Source organism: Cydia splendana, chromosome 4, assembly GCF_910591565.1.
Source record: "Cydia splendana chromosome 4, ilCydSple1.2, whole genome shotgun sequence".
NCBI classification, from domain to species: Eukaryota; Metazoa; Arthropoda; class Insecta; order Lepidoptera; family Tortricidae; genus Cydia; species Cydia splendana.
Window position 1 is genome coordinate 4,904,947 of NC_085963.1, and position 18,663 is coordinate 4,923,609.

Genomic DNA, 18,663 nt, shown 5'->3' on the forward strand with positions numbered 1-18,663 from the left:
GAATGTAGGCCTAACGCGGCCGGTCAATGTCACGGCGAGGCCTCGGTTACTATGTGAACTGTGTCATCTCCGCGCAAGTAGGTAACTGGAGTGGCTACCTAGTTCACGCCAGTTGAGGTTAGGCTTTGAAACCTTCAAAATCATACATTGCTAATGACGAAAATAGGATGATTATTCGGAATGACGATAATAACTTATATTTTTTATGCAAGAGTCTAGGTCTAATAAGTCGTCGTGGTACTTAATATAATGTAATGATATTTGCCTGTTACTGCTACCATTAAGACAAATCTAAACTATAACAGGTACCTACCTCGTTCGCTTCCATCAAACTAGAGTTGTACAATGTAGAGCAACAACAGTTGATTAAGATTATTGTTTTGACAAATGTATGATTGTTGCCACATGTTATGGTGTGTGTTATGGTTTGTCGTGCTAGGTTAACTTGCATAATTAATGGTAACTGTCAGGGTTTAATTTTTCGTGAAAAGTGCTTGTAAAGTCTGAATTTATGTGGAAGGCAACTCATAAGATGAAATGATTGCTGTGTTACTTTTATCAGGCGCAGTCGTTTTAAAGCCACTTCCGCACCATATTTTAATAGAATCATTAATCAGATAGTTCCGACTGATGAGGAATGGGTTGCCAGTCTGCCTGTGACCGCGGACGTAATGCACGTTCGAAACGGCCCCTGATAAAATTAAGTGTACGCGATTAAGCCCCGATACGGTTTTATAGGTAAATTACTATCTTCCGCCCGATGATGATCAATGAAAGTTATCCTATGTCCTTTCGCAGGCCACAAAATATCTCCATACCAAACTTCATTTAAATAAGATCAGCGGCTTAAGCAAGGAGAGATAGCATATAGAGTTACTTTAGCATTTATAATATTAGTAGGGATTAGGAATGGGTTGACCACACTCTGAGTTGCGCCCAAAATTTAGATTCCCCAAGAAAATATATACAAGCATATTTTTAGATAGCCGTTGCAGAAACACATGGGAAGGGCTGAAGTGAAGGGAAGGGTTTCTTCAATCAAGGCCGGCAACATAGTGCTAACAGCAAGACCGAGATGGAACTTGGTGGCCTAAGATGAAACTCACTAGTTCCTTAACAAGTCTTTCTTTGAAAGTATCTAGACTAGATCATAATTATCAGGGAATAAAAGCTGGCTTACCTATAGGTTCAAATTCCACATCATTAGTCCGGTTAAAAAAACAAGACGAAACATCTTCTTAAGTACATATACATACATATAGTAAGTAGTATTTTCCCAAACGTAATCAGAGGGCTAACTGTGAACATCGAAAATAGAAATTTCATTATCTGCCTCCTTTTAAATCAGATACCGTAAACTCGGGTTACTTTGTCCCAATGGAGGGTAACTTTGACCCACATGAACCCTCATTTAAAAGGGTCTAATAAGAAACATAAAAACGTGAAAGGTTAGGTAATACCAACCTCATATCATATTTCCATAATTACAGTGCAATAATATAACCTGGACCGAGTAAATATCAATTAGTGTAGTAAATGAAGCAAGTTGTTGTATATGTATTTTAGAACTATTAAAAACTGAGGGTGGAAAATTTCTCAGCCTGATTTCTTTTTAAATATATACTAAGTAGTCACGTATATACTTAAATCCAAAATATCCAAAAGAAATATCATCCCTTGTACACCCCGCTCCCTATACACTGCTCCAGATATGTTTAGTTTTTAATACGCTCGTTATTTTTTTGGATGTTTTTATAGTTGAATGGAAAGAAAACTGTGAACTTAATTCTATAAAAAAAATGGATAGAGAAATTTTTCACAGCGAGTAAAAGGCAATTTCTGAAAAAAGTATAGTTACATGGTAACTTTTTTAGATTTTCAATTTGTAGGTATAAATCGGCATTATAATGGCATTCCAGTGAAAAATTAGACTGAGTAATTTTCCGGTCCAAGACACGCCAAAAAATTATATTTTGTTAATATTGGTATTTCTGCGGGGATATTGTTACAGTACGTACCTACCTAGTAAATAACAATAAGCGTCACTTGCACCATCCCACTTACTAACAACCCGGGGTTAACCGGTAAAACCGTTAATCCAGTGTCAAATTGTACTGGTAACTATGGTAACTCCAGGCTTAACCGGTTACCCCAGTGGGCGCAGCACGGTTCCATTTTTATCGTCTATCACTATGCGCGTCCCTTTCGCACTTACATACTTGTTAGAACGTGACAGGCATGGTGACAAGGGATAAAAACGCGACCGTGCTACGCCGCCTGGTTAGGAAATGGTGCAAGTGGAGCTAAGGAAACTAAAGGTAAAAGCGGGTCGCTGAGATTATTATTTGCTAATGATTGCAAATTAAGTAATTAAATTTAACTTGTAAACAACTATTAAATTACCTTAATACTTATCTAATTTGCTCTAGACGGAAGTGGACAAAAACTGTGATTCTGAATTGCGCGGAACAGGAAGATATTTACGCTTCATCGGGTTGGTAAGTGACGTAAATATTTACTTTACTTACTTGTGGTACTTTAGGTAAAATGAGATACGATAATTAATTTGCAATAAAGAGTTTTGAATTAACTAATGAAAAATTTAGGAATATCGAAACGAGGGATTTTGAATACTTATTGGCCTAGAAGAAGATTGAAGAATTTCTTGATTTTATGATTTGTCCTTCCTGTGTTTGCATTTTCTGTTTACGACATGGACGACTCGAATTTGGCATCATTCTAATATCGATATGGAATTAAATATGAAACTAGAAGTAAACAAACCGGTTTTTTGGAAATACCTATTTCCCGAATAATGACTCTCAGAATCGATGCTACAATCATTCTTATGCTAATTTTAATTGTTCAATTATTGCTATATAGGTTGAAAAGCACATTTCTTCCGGCCTTCATTGCTTGACATTCTCATAAAAGAATGTTACGCACGATAGTCATTCCTTCCCAAAATTTGATGTAACCAATCAATGAATACTTATTGCGAATATAATATAAGTAATATGTAGTAAGTATGCAATTTCTGTCATGACTGTTGTTGCCATTCCAAACACTTAGCGTGCATTCGCTACAGCAAATGTATCTGGTTGCTGCTTGTTTGGAGCTGGGGTTTGGAGAGCCCTGTCAGGGTCACTACCCACTACCCCAGACCGCTCGACAAAATACGGGACAAAAACACCAGTAAAAATACGGGACGTGATACTTAAATACGGTGACAGTCCCGTATATACGGGACGTATAGCAACCCTAGCTATAACTGCTACTTATACGGTGCAGGGGGACAATTTCGACTGCGGGATAATTTCAACTAATCGAAATATCATCCATGTTTTACATTATTAACTAGAATGCCATATATGTCCAGCACTACAGATAGCGAAAAAGATGTGTTGTGTGTGACTCTAGTTAATAAAGTAAAACATGGAAGATATTTCGATTAGTTGCAGTTGAAATTGGCCCCCCTGCACCTTAACGCATTGGTTAATTCACTTTAACCAAGGGGGCTTAGCCAAGATGACAATCGTTTATAGAAAACGCCGATCGAAACAAATAACGTAGAGTCGGACCAAGAAAAGTCTGCAGCGGATTTGATAGCCCACGCAGTGTCAGTGTTATTTATACGTCATAATTTAATAGAAGTTTGACTTGACGTTTAAAATAACACGTACACTGCGTGGGCTATCAAATCCGCTGCAGACTTTTCTTGGTCTAACTCTACCTATGGAAATTGTCACGTGACTTTTCAATCAAGATGATCAATCCATAAAAAAGTCTAATAATAATTTCCACTAAAATTTACTAAGTAGATATAGAGTCTGGCTAGCCAAAAATTGTTGACAAATATTTCGTTGTTGTATCACCAATTGTCTATGATTTAAAAAAAAAGCTAAAAGTCAGTTGTCAATTTATGTCATTCATTCAAATTGTTTGCGGTTTATAATGGATTTATTTTAAATAATATTAATAATGTCTATACTGAGTGAGGTTCGCAAACTATTATTTAAGCTGGTAAATAATTACGACAATGTGCGAAGTCGAGGTGTAGCGTTGTATAAGGGGCTGTCCATAAATTACGTCATCGATTTATGACGATTTTTGACCCCCCCCCCCCCTATAATCATCCAAAAATCATGCTTCAAATGGCCCCATTTCATCCTACTTCAGCTACCGTCATCCGATGTCCAGACCCCCCCCCCCTAATTTGAAATGACGTAATTTATGAATAGCCCCTAACGAAAAACTGCAATGTTTACAACTCCTAAACAAATGTAAACAAATTCGGAGGTTGGTGCTCTATAAATATTTTGATACTTAGCATTTAGCATATTTGGCATAGTACTTATGTATTTTTTTGGTGATGGATTAATATTACGGTATTATCGAGCTAGGTCTTATTTATACTACATTTCATTTTTCGCCTTGTATTTATTTATTTATTTAATCTTTATTGCACAAAAGAAAACCTTATAGTACAAAAGGCGGACTTAATGCCATAAGGCATTCTCTACCAGTCAACCTTAAGGCTAAGCAGAGAGATTGTGAGCGGTGCTACAATTACAACAGCAAAAACAATCAATAAATTACGAATAACATATTAATTACGTATACAAATATACTATGATATATATGTACATATATATATATATTATATACCTATATATATATATATAAATAACGACGAAACATATTATGAAACTAATAATACACTAAGATTTTTTCATTCTGCTAGCAAAGAAAGCACGTACGGATTTTTTGAAAGCGAACTTATTAGGCGCATTTTTTATGTTGAAAGGAAGTCCGTTCCATAGACGCGCCACCTGCACAGTGAACGAATTCGACATGAACCCGGTTCGGTGAGGAGGGATGGACAAAGACATATTGCCAGAAGAGCGAAGTTGGCGGACGCGAGAAACGCCGTAGTATTGAAAGAAGGATTTGAGGTATTCCGGAGAGAGTGGATCATTAAGCACAGAAAAAAGAGTGGAAAGCAAGCGAATATTGCGACGTTGTCGAATGGGAAGCCAGCCAAGCTGAGAGCGAAAAGAAGAAACGTGATCATATTTAACAATGGTATATGGTGAGAAAGTGTTAACATATGTGTTTATTGTTGACTGTACTTTTCATAGTGGTAGAAATTATGTGAGCTGACTTTGAGTGCACGTCAACGTATATTTAACTTATATCCTTAGGTACCTTACGTGTGCACAGAAAATTAAAAATATTTTCTAGTATCAAAACTATAATTCCTACTACACAAAGTGTGACCAGCCCAAGATTTTTTGAATTTCCCGCCAAACATTTGTGTAAAATTTCAGTAGCCAGACTCTAATAGTCTACATGTTTGCATTCAATAGGGAGTATTACTGCAATGTGCTGCCGATGCCGCCAGAGTGCAGCACTAATTTGTTTAGTAAATCATAGAGTAACTTATACATACTAGGCCTTAAACAGTTTATTGACAAGTTTTCACTATGACATTGATGCATCAAGGCGGTTTGTTTACAGGTGGCCTACCGCTAAACGCGAAAATCGAAATTTCGTTATCTGCCTCTCTATCGATCGAATAGGCATTAGGCAAGAGTGATAGAGAAGCAGAAATCGAACTTTCGATTGTCGTGTTTCACGGTAGGCCACGTGATTGTGCTAGTAACGCCCTCTACGCAGAGTTTTGCGTAATATTCCCTATTAAATACTAATCTGAAAGTTCAATTTTCAAGCATGAGGTACTTAGGTATTGTTTTTGAGTGATATATCGCCTTTTTACATAAGTTAGTTTTCTTATTAGTGGACATTGTATCTATAAGAATGAGTACATATGTATAACAACTGTGTATTGTCAGGGATCTCACAATACGAGTATATGGTTATACCAGAGGCGAGTGCCCGCTGTAAGGATGGGAATAACATTCCTGACTGAACGAATTTCAGCGGCGTATGCGCACCGCAATGACGCCGCTCGTCTAAAATTAAATGGTTATACGTGTAAATTTAGACTGAGTGTTACTAATAATAAGGTCGAATTTAAGTTTACTTCGAACAGGTTTAGTGCGTATTAACTTTGAACGCGATTTGTGCTGTGCATAATAAGTAGAATATGACTTCCTTCGTACGACACGAAATAGTAAGTGTTATTAATTTTAAAGCAGTAGCAAACTTTGCCTATTTTAGTGATGCCAAGTTTAAGAAGTATCCTTCCAAATAGGTATTTATTTAGTATTTCTATTTTACCTCATAATAAAAAGGTTTCATCCTTAAGAAAGTCAGCGTCAATAATTAAATTATTATTATTATTTGCAGCAGTTAAAGTTCTACCGTGGCGAGGTCGTGTCGTGTCGTGTGAAAGTCCTTAACATTTTTGATAAGTATCTTCATTATTAACAGTTATATAACACACACACTTTCAATTTATTTGACCGAGTTTTGAATGAGTACAAGAGTAACTCGAGGCCTTCGCTTGGACTCCAAGTTCACTGTCGGGCCTGCGTGCCGGTTCGTTTTGACCATTGGTTTGATTCCTAGATCTACTCTTCTGCACTTAGTTTGGTCTTCGGCCTCGCACGTGCGCCTCACTAGGATATTCTGGGTATTCGGCCTTCTTAAAATCACTAATTTCACAGTCCGATCTGACCAGCCCAAGATCTGCTCTCTTGCAGCTGGTTCTTCGGCCTCGCACGAACGTGCCTTGCTGGTGCTCTGGATGCTCTGTGTTGTCGGCCTAGCAGAATCTCTTAAAAGCCACTTGTGATACATACCTACGCATCGATAATTTACTTTGTTTTGCCGATATTTCTTTTTGTCAATCCCTTATTTTTGCTGGAAAAAGTTTTAGGTAAAGGTACCTATGATGATGCAATGGGAAATTTCATTCCTACTGGGTTAGCCTCACCTGGAGGTTCCCAGCCACTTGACCTATCCTAATTGAATGTAATCGATTGTATGCTGTGACCTCATAAATGTCCCTCGAGGCTACGACGCTGCTGGCATATATGTGTCCTGATTGAATATTTTTTACTGTAGGTATTTACATGTTGATGATGGCAATCTATGGATATCTATGGGGAAGAATGAGATAGGTGCAAACTGCAAATTCAGCGAATATTTTTATAAGTGAGTTAAAGCTAAGACGCCAGTATTTGGCATGATAACATTAGATAACTTGCTTAGGTTTAAACGGTAGATTAATGAATATTCTTCAGGTTTCTGCAGTACAGGGTGGAGTAGGTAGGTACTATAAAAACCTAAAGTGAGTAAAGTGACATGGAACTTGCTAACTATGTAAACAAACCGCCATATTGAAATTGTCTCTGAATGATGAATTTACTAGTGACTTTTGTTTACATAGTTAGCAAGTTCCATAGAGTGACACTTTTCCTTCTATTACCTACGTCATACGCGGCATCGGCATCTCGCCGGAAAAATTTACTGATAATATGGGCACAGATTATATAATAGTTATATGGGCAGCATGTCGTGGCCAATTGCTTTAGCCGCAATTCCCGCATTAAAAAAGAAGTTCAGGTCTCTTGTTGGCATAATTTTATGTCTGCCGGGCTAGCACATGATTGGCGCGACAGTAACTCGCCGCGAGATAGACTACCGTCCCTCTTTAAATAATACAGTTAGAAAAAGACGGGTAGTCTATCTGGCGGCGAGATACTGTCGCGTCAATCACGTGCTTGGCCTACTGATTTATATTGATTCTATTTAGTACCTATATTTGAATATTTTATCTATATTTGCCATTCCCACGCCTCCCGTGGCTATGTTTGTGGTTAGGAGGGTCGATAACGAAAGGTGTCAGCTACAAACCCAGATAGCAAAATAATAAGTAAATAGGTACATATGTACTTACCTATCTACTTGTCCTATGTCCTTAAAATGTAAAGATTGATTATTTGAATAGATAATGAAATACAAATGTACATGTATGTAGGACATGTCTGCCGCATGCACCCTGAAAGGTTGGCCAAAATGGTTACCGAGTGGGACCCACCGAACACCATCGATATGGCCGGGGTTCAGGCAGACCAAAAAGGAGATAATAAAGATTTACAAAAGTCGGAAATACCTATCATATATGTACCTAGGCAAGATATTTTTTCTACAATTTTACCGAAGAAAGAGCCTCTTAGACTTAAAACTGTTGAATGAACTGTCGCTCCCGGTATTTCCGGACCGATACGCTCTTCAAGAATAGAGCGTACTCCTACTCTGAAAAGCTCGCTACGCAAGTACGCACTTCCGACGCTTCTGGTGTTGGAGGTGACCATGGGCGACGGCAATTGCTTACCATCAGCCGATTCGTCTGCTTGTTTGCCTTATCGTCGGGTGAGAATGCGTTTGTGCCATAAGCCACTTACATGGTTTGCAGGAGAGCGAAAAGAAAAAAAAAATTTTTTTCGGAAAGTTTTACATTTAGGAAATATTGAACGTACTTATATATCATTTAGGCATATATGTTTACTATTTATAGTACCAAACAAATATTGTGAATACAGTGGTAATCATAAAATAAAAGCAATTTTATTTTTGCCATATCCGTTTTTGATGAGTAAATGTTAAACGTATAATGTATGACATGACACAAAATGTCCCACATTTGTGATAATTTTCTGTTGACAGAGTGTAATTATCCTATAGTAAATTGCGGATATGGCACAACATTTTTCAATTATCTTTTTTTTTAAAACCGATGAGTGTCAATTACTTAAAGCATATTTTTTGTTATTTTAGGAATCATTAAAAAAGATTTTCTCAAAAATGGATATGGCACAAACGTATTCTCAGCCGACGTTATAACATAAAAAAATAAAAACCAATTGCACAAACTCAAACCTGAAGTCTTAGTATATATTTAGGTACCTCCTAGGAAGACCGATATAATTTTTAAAGACTTGTTGACTTGACAACAATAGCGCAATTTACGTATATTTATGAGATGGGAGTTACGAGTATAGCCTTGTTTTTATCGGACGTTTCTATTGGCTGTAAATATTAAGTACAAATTATAATATGAATTATTTGGTTCAAAATTTAACTGCTAAGAAGCGGTCACTACATCTCCTCTCTATCGCCTCGAAGAGTATCTCAGTCCTCTGCTAACTCAGGGGGCCTATTGCGAAAACCGAAATTCGCAACTTGTGGGGATCTTTCTCTGTTACTCTCATTAAGAGGTATAACGCAATTGACGAATTTCGATTTTCGGGGTTATAGCTCTGCTTTCAAAATCGTTGAAGGAACCGGCCTGCTAGTGAATTCTAAGACAATTTTTAAGGCATTTTAAAAGCCAACTAGTCAATAATTATAGAGATATTTTAGCTTAGTAATCAACAACTAACTACCAAGTCTATTATAGGTTAATATAAGCTGAATAAGTAATGATTAGATACCTATTACTTGTGTCCGCGCCGTGTCCCTTGCAAGTGGCTTAGTAATCGTACCACGCGTGGAGCGAGGTCAAGCGTCCTCGTCAGTGGCCCTGGGTCCTGATAACGTTCAAGCTGTTTGTTAATACTTGCCAGTTCCTTGCCATGGGGAGCAAAAACCTGCGGCAGTATCATGGTCGCATTTTTATCACTTGTCATGTCATGCGTCACTTTCGCACTTGCATACTTTTTAGGACGTGACAGGCATGATGACAGATGATAAAAAACCAACCATCTTAGCCCTACTGGGGACAGTTAGAAACGACAATGTTGCGGTTTTTCCCGCGTGATAAACTAAAATGATGTGCCGAAAATAAGTACATGTAGCTAAAGTTAGACCAAGAAAAGTCTGCAGCGATTTTGATAGCCCACGCAGTGCAAGTGTTATCTTAAACGTCAATCTTCTATAAAATTATGACATATAAATAACACTTGCACTACGTGGGCTGTCAAAATCGCTGCAGACTTTTCTTGGTCTAACTCTATCACTCTAGCAAATTTGGTACCTATCGGACCCTGTAAGACCTCTTGTTAGAAGATCTTGAAAGGACGAGGAAGTGGACCAACTGGAGGAAGGTTGCCAAGGATCGCGACAACTGGAGGAGGCCAAAACCCACAAAGGGTTGTGTAGCGCCATCGGAAGTAAAGGTGGAGGTTCGCGCCGCGACAGAGACAAGCGACCGAGACAGAAGACCGCGACCGGAGCCGCGACCGTCTTCTGTCTCGGTCGCATGCTTTGGTCGCATGTCTCTGTCGCGGCGCGAACCTCCACCTTAAGTAAGAAGTAAGTATATATAGCTGGTCAAGCAAATCTTGACAGTAAAAAAACGCGCGAAAATCAAATTTTCTATGGGACAAGATTCCTTCGCGCCTACATTTTTCAAATTTGCCGCCTTTTTCTACTGACAAGATCTGCTTGACCAAGTATAAATAGGCATTACATAGGTACATAAGCACAGAATAAGTAATAGTACTACTGTACAGAAAGGACACTTCCTACAAAACCGAAGTTTGACAGCGATTCAGGGTCGAATCATGATATCCCTTTTTAACTTATGGCACTATCCCTTTCGACTATTTAGGGTTGTCAAAATTCAAGTAATTATCTTATCTGTGGTCGTGCACGCAAAGGGACGTCAAGTTGTGTCAACCCTAATAATTGCTCCGAGCAATTATTAGGGTTGACACAAAGGGTTGGCAAACTCGGCTGAGTTTGCCCGAAACTCGAAGTCAGGAGTGTCTGCCCACTGACATAAGTGAAACCTGTTGTAAGTACCTATTACTCGTATTTTCACTTCCGGAGCAAAAAGAGGGGTGTTGTAAGTTAATAAAAGATATATTATGTCCCTGTCTGTGGCGTTGTAGCTCCCAAATCGAGGAACTGATTTGATTGTGATTTTCTAATTGAACTAAATATAGTCTGGCTAGGCATTAGGTACCTATTTAAGTACCTATACATACTACTTACCTACTTCTCTGTATATTGAGGGTAACATAGAGATATTTGTGACTGTGGACCAACAGCAAGCTAATAGTTTACAACTACACAATAAAATTGTTTGAAACTATAAGCTTCGCGCCTATTTTACGCCACAAATGTTTTTAAAAAGCGTTTTGTTTTACATTAAAACGGAAATGCTTCTTACCAGAAATGTTTTTGTCTCATCTCTATTAGGGGGCAATTGTGAATGAAAAATACGCTTCCTATTTTTTAATTAATTGAGAAAAAGGTACTTCCTCACTGAAGTTATTGTTTAACTAAGATGGGTCGTATATTCACAATAGACCGCTATTTGCCTTCACCCTAGTTTTTGACATTGAAATAAACTGTCGAACTTTTTCAAACGATTGTTGTCACGCGCCGTTAACACTGCCAGATGCGAATGTCCGTCCGCCCCCACAAATAGCAGTGGAGGGCAATGTCATCGTGAACTAGGTCGCGTGCTATTGTTTTGTTCTGCCGCGCGACGTCTAGCAAAACGTTTGGTTTCACACACAGCACGTCAGTTCGCCCGCGCCAGCTGAGATTGACAGAACTGACGTAGCGCGTTGTTTGGTGTGAACTGCGAAATGTCATCTAATATAATTAGCGAAAAGTTGCAGATAGATACGAAACTGAACGGTTTGAGTGCTTCGTTTAGTGATAAAGGACTGACGCCTCTGAACGGGCGGTATAAAGCTAAGAGTTTGTCGAGTGATAAGTTGAATGAGTCGAACGCGGATCGGGCGGCGATCCTGGACGATGTTGAGGCCCACCACGTCGCCGAGAAGTCAGAAACTCCTGGGTGTTTAGTGCAGAATAAAGTGATGGATCAGGAAAAACATAACGGGAACGGGTAAGTTCAGCCCTCTATTTGTAGACAGCACGGCTTTGGGTCACCTTGGACCTTTGACAGTTCAAAAGTTATAGAGTGAGTGACCGATAAAAATAAATAATACCTAATATGTAGTACTTACGTTTCGCGAGAGTCAAGATCGCATGGTGCATGTAAATTTATTGCCTTTTATTGAATTAAAGGGATCTTTGGTGTCTACTCAATAACAACCTATACTTTATTTCATACTAATATTATTACTAAATTCTCAAATGTAAGATTTATTTGGTTAAACTAAAAAAAGAATACAAATTAAATTACAAGTAAAACTTACAAATAAACATTAAAACTATAAATTTAAAAAAGAAAATTTAATTGTATACATTGTCCGTTTTTAAATCACATCTGATAACATTATACTATACATAGAAGCACTATGTAAGGAAGGTTAACGTAATGAGGGTAATATTTTAATGGTACCTACATCATAAATCATAATTATTTTAGATGAGAGGTAGTGTCACATAATAAGTCATCATAAGCATATAAAAAAATAAACACATTAAAACGGGTTACTCATATATTTAAAAATATATAATTGAAATAGAATGACATATTTTAGAGTCAATATTTGGCTTAAATATAATGTGAGTGACCCATTTTAATGTCTGTGCCTCACCAAAGCCTGGCCAGGCAACTCCACTATGAATAAAAAAAATCCATCTTATCAATACCCCAAACATTATTACTAGGCATCCAAGGTTTCATCGCATGGTAAGATTAAAGTGAGCTATGGAGTTGATATTAACATTAAAATTAAAGTCATACTCATTCAGTAATTTTATATTAACATAATTTGCCCTGCAATGATTTCGAGTAATGACATCTGTTATTTGAAAAGCTTGTCTTATAGAAATTAATAGATTCATAATTATCTCTTATGAAATGCAACTTTATACATACCTATAATCAGTTATATCACAACAATATATGGATGCTGTTAAGCAATAATGTGTCAACCCACATTAATTTTTCAATAAGATTACAACTCAAAAAATTGACGCTTAAAGTTGACATTTTATTGCAAAACGGATGTGGGATGACTCATTTTTGCTAAACACCATCCCTATATCAATATCCTCCTCCTGCCCACCATACCCAGTTTAAGCCATTGACATTTAAAGTTTAAATTATGTTTAAATAACAAGCTTTTATTTAGTTTCACCTGACCGTTGTCTGTCTGTCTGAATGGTTTCCGATTGAGCTGAAATTTTACATGCATGTATAAATCGGATGAGGGTGGATTTCAAAATCCTGCGAAAACTTATGGTTCGGTCTTGATAAAAAAAACTAGTAGGTTGTGCGAGTTGCAACTTTTTTATATGTTTTTAAGAACTATTATCTTCATGTTTCTTCAATTACCATCTCCAATAACTTAATAGTTTTTTTTATATAAAATGTTTTATGTGTCTAAAATCATCACCGTCTACCGGATAAATCTGAACCTTTTTGTTTGCAGTGAAAATTATAGCATACCTATCGTACGAATGCGATTTTTCTTTTACTTATATCTTTTCCATGTTGTTGTTTAACATATGAAAAAATATGCAATAATTCCTTCACCGAGAAAGTACATTTAAAAATATTTAAAATTTTGTCACGAATATTCGTCAACACCGTCATGGTAATGTCAATGTGAGCTTATCTCCGTGTATGAACAACGAAATACCGCTAAAGGTCCATGCCCTATTTTTCACTTTAATATAGAATGCCAAAAATGATTTCACTATAAAGTCACATCATTGAATCGTGAGAAATATTACGAACAAATTTGTAAAACGTAGTTTGTCACAACAGAGCATCATCACCGTTATGCTTTGGTTTAAAAAAATTACAAATGATATATTAGAAATAATTACTGAAATGAATGGCAAACTACATGAAGTTTATTGTGTAGCATAGACATTAACTACTATTATTCGTATTCTAGAAATAAAAACAAGAAACTCTCAAATCGTCAACACCATACCCATCATCACCGGGAAAAAATGACGACCGGTGATGATTTCATGTGTATGGTGATGACGGTTCTCAGAAACTTTTCTAGTTATTTTGCTATAATTCATTCTGAAATTAAGCTGTATGTTTGAAAAACATTCTCTATGTCTTCTAACACTATATAATGTCTACCTTATAAATGTAGAATAAATGTAGAAGAAGATATGACTATTTCTTTCACACTAGAGGATGGTTAGTTTTTAAATAACATTTTGACTGAAGTAGGCAAAATTTAGGTCACTTAGAACTTAGAACATACAAATGTTTTTTTTTATAATCTAATAATGTAAATCGTGCAACTTAGAGTCTGTAATTGCATGTTAGTCGTGTTAAAACAAAGTATTTAAAGAAGCAACATATATTAAGTTTTAAGCGACCATAGGCTACGGTACTGGCTCACTATCGTGATGGCCTTATGTTTTTTGATAATATTATATTAATTGATGTATATAATTATTATTATAATTATTATAAAGCTTTATTACTTCCATAGTTTTAACAGTTTTATAAATATATTATTTGATGATAGTTTTATATGGACCCCGTTTGGGTAAAAGCCTCCTCCAACCCATGCCATTTTTCACGGTCTTTGGCTGACTCCATCCAGCTTGCACCTGCGACCTTATGAATATCTTCTGCCCAACGCCTTCGTGGCTTGCCTGGTTTCCTTTTTCCTTGTGCTATAGGCCCTGACCATGTTGTTGTTTTAAGTGTCCATCTTTTGTCATTAAATCGAGCAATGTGGCCTGCCCATTTCCATTTGAGTCTCAATGCATGCTGAAGGGAATCTGTGAGTTTGGTTCTCTTTCTTATATCTTCGTTTCTTACTTTGTGAATTTTCCTTAAATGTAATAGACTTCTTTCCATCGAGCGCTGACAAACTGCAATTTTATGTTTTATTTTGTTGGTGAAAGTCCATGTTTGGCTTCCATATGTTAGGCTGGGCAAAATGCATGTATCCATTACAGTTTTCTTTAGTTTTAGGTGGTAATCCCCTTTCAATATTTCTTTTTGTGCCCAGAATATTTTTCCAACTGCAGTTGACCCTTCTGTCTATTTCCTCCTCGTTACTGTCTGCGTTAAAGGGTACTCGTTTTCCTAGATATATATATTCCTTGACATATTCTATGAGATTTCCTGATACGTGTATCTGCTTTCTTTCACTATAATTTGTCATTACTTTGGTTTTTTTGGCGTTCATTTGTAGTCCTACTAATTTGCTTTGAGTATCCAAGGTCTGTAGCATTTGTTCTAGCTCAGTAGCTGATTCGGCGAAGATAACAATGTCATCCGCAAATCTGAGGTGACTAAGGTGACAGTCTTGAATTTTGATTCCCTTGTTAGTCCAGTTGATTTTCTCAAATACTCCTTGCAGTACAGCTATAAATAGTTTTGGTGACAGAGGATCGCCTTGTCTGACGCCCCGTCCAATGATTATCTCATTCCCTTTGCTTTCTAGTTTTACTCTGCTTGTACTTTGTGAGTAGATGTTCTTGATAATGTTTATATAGATCTTGTGTATTTTGTTTGATAGAAGTGCTTTCCAAATTGAGTTGTGAGTTATACTATCAAATGCCTTTGTGTAGTCCACAAAACCAATATATAGCGGGTGGTTGAACTCTTTACATTTTTCAAGTATCTGTTCTAAGTAGTGAGTGGATGTGGTCTATAGTGGAAAAACCGGAGCGGAAACCTGCTTGTTCGATTGGTTGGTTGTTGTCGATAGTTGGTGTTAATCGGCTTAGTATTACAGAAGTAAACAGTTTGTAGACGCTGGACAGTAAGCTTATTGGCCTGTAGTTCCCGATGTCTGCCGGGTCGCCTTTTTTGTAAAGAAGTATGATTTCCGAGGAGCACCACTGTTTAGGGGCTATTCCAGTTTCAAGGACCATGTTAAACAGTTTTGTTAGGTAAGGAATGAGAGTAGGGGCTCCAATTTTGATGGCTTCATTACTTATGTTGTCCGGACCCGGACATTTCTCAGGTTTTAAGTTCTTTATATGTCTGAGGATTTCCTTCTCCGTAATTGACTCAATTGGATCCAGGTTGAGTCTTCTGTGGATTCATTCTCGTCATTATTATCTGGTTTTTTGTAAAGCTCTTCGTAAAAGGATGTGGCATGATCTATGATCTCTTTTCTCGTCTTGGTTTCATTTTGGCCATTTTTTAGTTTATCAATCCAGTTTTTGTGTGTACTTAATTCTTTATACGCTCTTTTACAGCTTCTGAATTTATTTAAGTTTTTCTCTATGACAATTTTTCTATGATTGTTATAGTCCTGTTTAATTGCCTTGTTAGTTATTTTGAATAGGTGTTTTAGTTCCTGTTTTGTTTCTCTTGTTTTGGTTTTGGTTGCTATTAGTTCATTTCTTCTGTCTATTAAGTCTATAGTTGATTCCTGTAAAATTTCTCTTGTCTTTTTGCTTTCCTGAGTTGATTTTGCAATCTTAAGACTGCTTACCATAGCATATTCCAATTTATTATAGAAATACATACAAATATATAATTACAGCAATTAATAATTATACCATTGGGTAGTCACCGGACCCAATACCTAACATTTTGTAACTTATGACATGCATTAAAAGTAGGGGTCTTGCAACTTATAAAACACTGATTATATATTAATGTTTAGCTATTAAACAACATATGGATTTAAAAATCATTATAGCTATTTTTAAAGTTAATTTATAAAACAACAAAAATACAAACTTATGCAATTAATCAAATTATCAAAAAAAAGTAATATATCATAAAAATTAAGCTCATTGGTAAGCCAGCAATTTTATAATATGATATAAATACCAAGTTATGCAGTAGATAAAAGAAGATGCGGGTTTAAACTGATAATAAGAGTACAATATTGTTAATATGATTTAACATTGAAAAACCCAAAAAAATTAATGAATACATAAATTTCCCATTTCGGAATATAAATTATTTAAAATTATACAATAAACATACTTGTTATATATTTATTTATATGAATAAAATGTATTTTTTATAATTTTCTAAAAATAATTTATGTAGCTAGTCTTATGTTCAAAAACATGTTATTTGTAATGTTTTTTAAAGTTCTAAAGCCTTACAATTAGAAAAAGTTTTTGTTTTTTTAATACGTTTGAATGTGATTTAATACGTACATATATAAATTAGTTCCCAAATCGTCATTACCGTACATGCAGTGTCATTACCGTCTATAAAAGAGTCATTACCATACCATGGTTGTCATCACCATCTTGCGTTTTTATTTTCCGAAAGCGATAACTTCTAATATAAGCCACAAATGATTGTATAAATGCCATAAATATCCTCAATATACAGCCCCCTATTACTTTACCCAGCTAGAATCGTGTTAAATTAAACATAAAAAAAAAAATTGTATGGTGAAATTTTTTGTGATGAAATCCACCCATGACAATGCAATATTATGGTACCGTCCAACTGATCTGATGATGGAGACAGGAGGTGGCCATAGGAACTCTGTGATGAAACAACGCAACCTAATTGTGTTAGGGGTTTTTGAATTGTCTCGATGAGTATTAGTTGTCTGTCGTAAGAAAAGTACAGTCAGCGATAAAAGCTTGTACCAAAAATGAAATTTTTGCCACAAACTTATTTTAAACATGGTTTAGTTTAAATACACCAAGAACTATGAAATTATAATATAATAATATTAGGGTGACTGCTATAATTATTGGCCACTACATAGTAATTGGCCACTCTTAACAATTGGTTTCAATTGGCTTGTTTCTTTATAATTTACGTTTTATTTAGAATATATATATAATTACTTACAGGCAAATTATTACGAAAGGCAGAAGGTCCACTGATGGACAGTTAGAAGTGTGGGTGATGATACTTTAAAGTGTATATCGCCGCTATACTTACTCAACCTCGTATCTGCAACACTCATTTGATGACAAAAACACCCGTATTCCGAATGAAAGAAAAGCGACATTTCCATCAAATGATTGTTGTAGATATGAGGTTGAGTAAGTATAGCGACGATATTTATTATTTATTAGTAGGTATCCATTTAAATTTAGTTGTGATTATTACCTAGGTACCTACTTATAACTATTACCATAAATTGGTGGTCCATTTTATTAACAATTTATTGTTGTTATTTTATTATTGCGTGTTCCTATTACTCGTAATGAAAATGTTTTTGTAAATTCACGCAGATAAATATGTCATTCTGCTAATAATTAAAGTTGCTTTATTACTAAATAAAAAACACATAATGAAATCGTGACTCGGGTTACATGTTCATAGAACGTCGCCCTTTAAGGCCTGTGCACACCGGGTGCGTGTGCATAGACGTGCACGTGCGCATTGTAGTATACAGAACTTTATGAGAGACGGCACACCGCTTGCGTAACGAGTGCGTGCACGGCTTTAACATAGCGCACGTGCACGTCCACGTCTAATCACACACAGCCGGTGTGCTCTGGCCTTTATGCATAACTCCGTGCCGAGCTAAGGGTGACCACACAAACGAGCTGAAGTGCACGTAATGTCGCGATCGCAGCTGGAACACTTTCAACTCGTAACGGGTCTTCTTGCGAAGATATTTCACCACATCGTCTGCCGTGGCGGAAACATGCAGGCGCGATACGTATTGCGCCGTATTCGGCGTGGCAGCCCTCACTCCAGATGCAATATCTGGCTCCGCTGTGCCACACTGGCTCTTGCGAGGCGCCTTGCGCGGCCGCCTCTCCTTCGACGCCTGCGTGAATCCTTTTTCGGCGCCGGGTAGCTTCTCATCTCGAGAAGCAGCTTATGCAGCTTAGGGCCACCTCGGCCACCCCAGCACACTAGCGCCTTTTGAGCGTCGGCATCTAGTC

At 36.7% G+C, this 18,663-nt stretch overlaps 2 protein-coding genes across 2 annotated transcripts in view; one reads left to right on the forward strand and one right to left on the reverse strand.

The window, feature by feature from the left end:
- Window positions 1–18,663, reverse strand: part of LOC134789724 (cytochrome c oxidase subunit 5A, mitochondrial) — a 193,582-nt gene that overhangs the window by 160,104 nt on the left and 14,815 nt on the right. The gene's annotated exons all lie outside the window — the stretch shown is intronic.
- The window catches only part of LOC134789694 (proton-coupled zinc antiporter SLC30A2-like), a 54,195-nt gene continuing 46,660 nt past the window's right edge, over window positions 11,129–18,663 (forward strand). Inside the window, exon 1 of the mRNA XM_063760306.1 lies at window positions 11,129–11,776. Coding sequence (XP_063616376.1) covers window positions 11,511–11,776 — 266 coding nt within the window. The 5' untranslated portion in view covers window positions 11,129–11,510. The remainder of the gene's footprint in view (window positions 11,777–18,663) is intronic.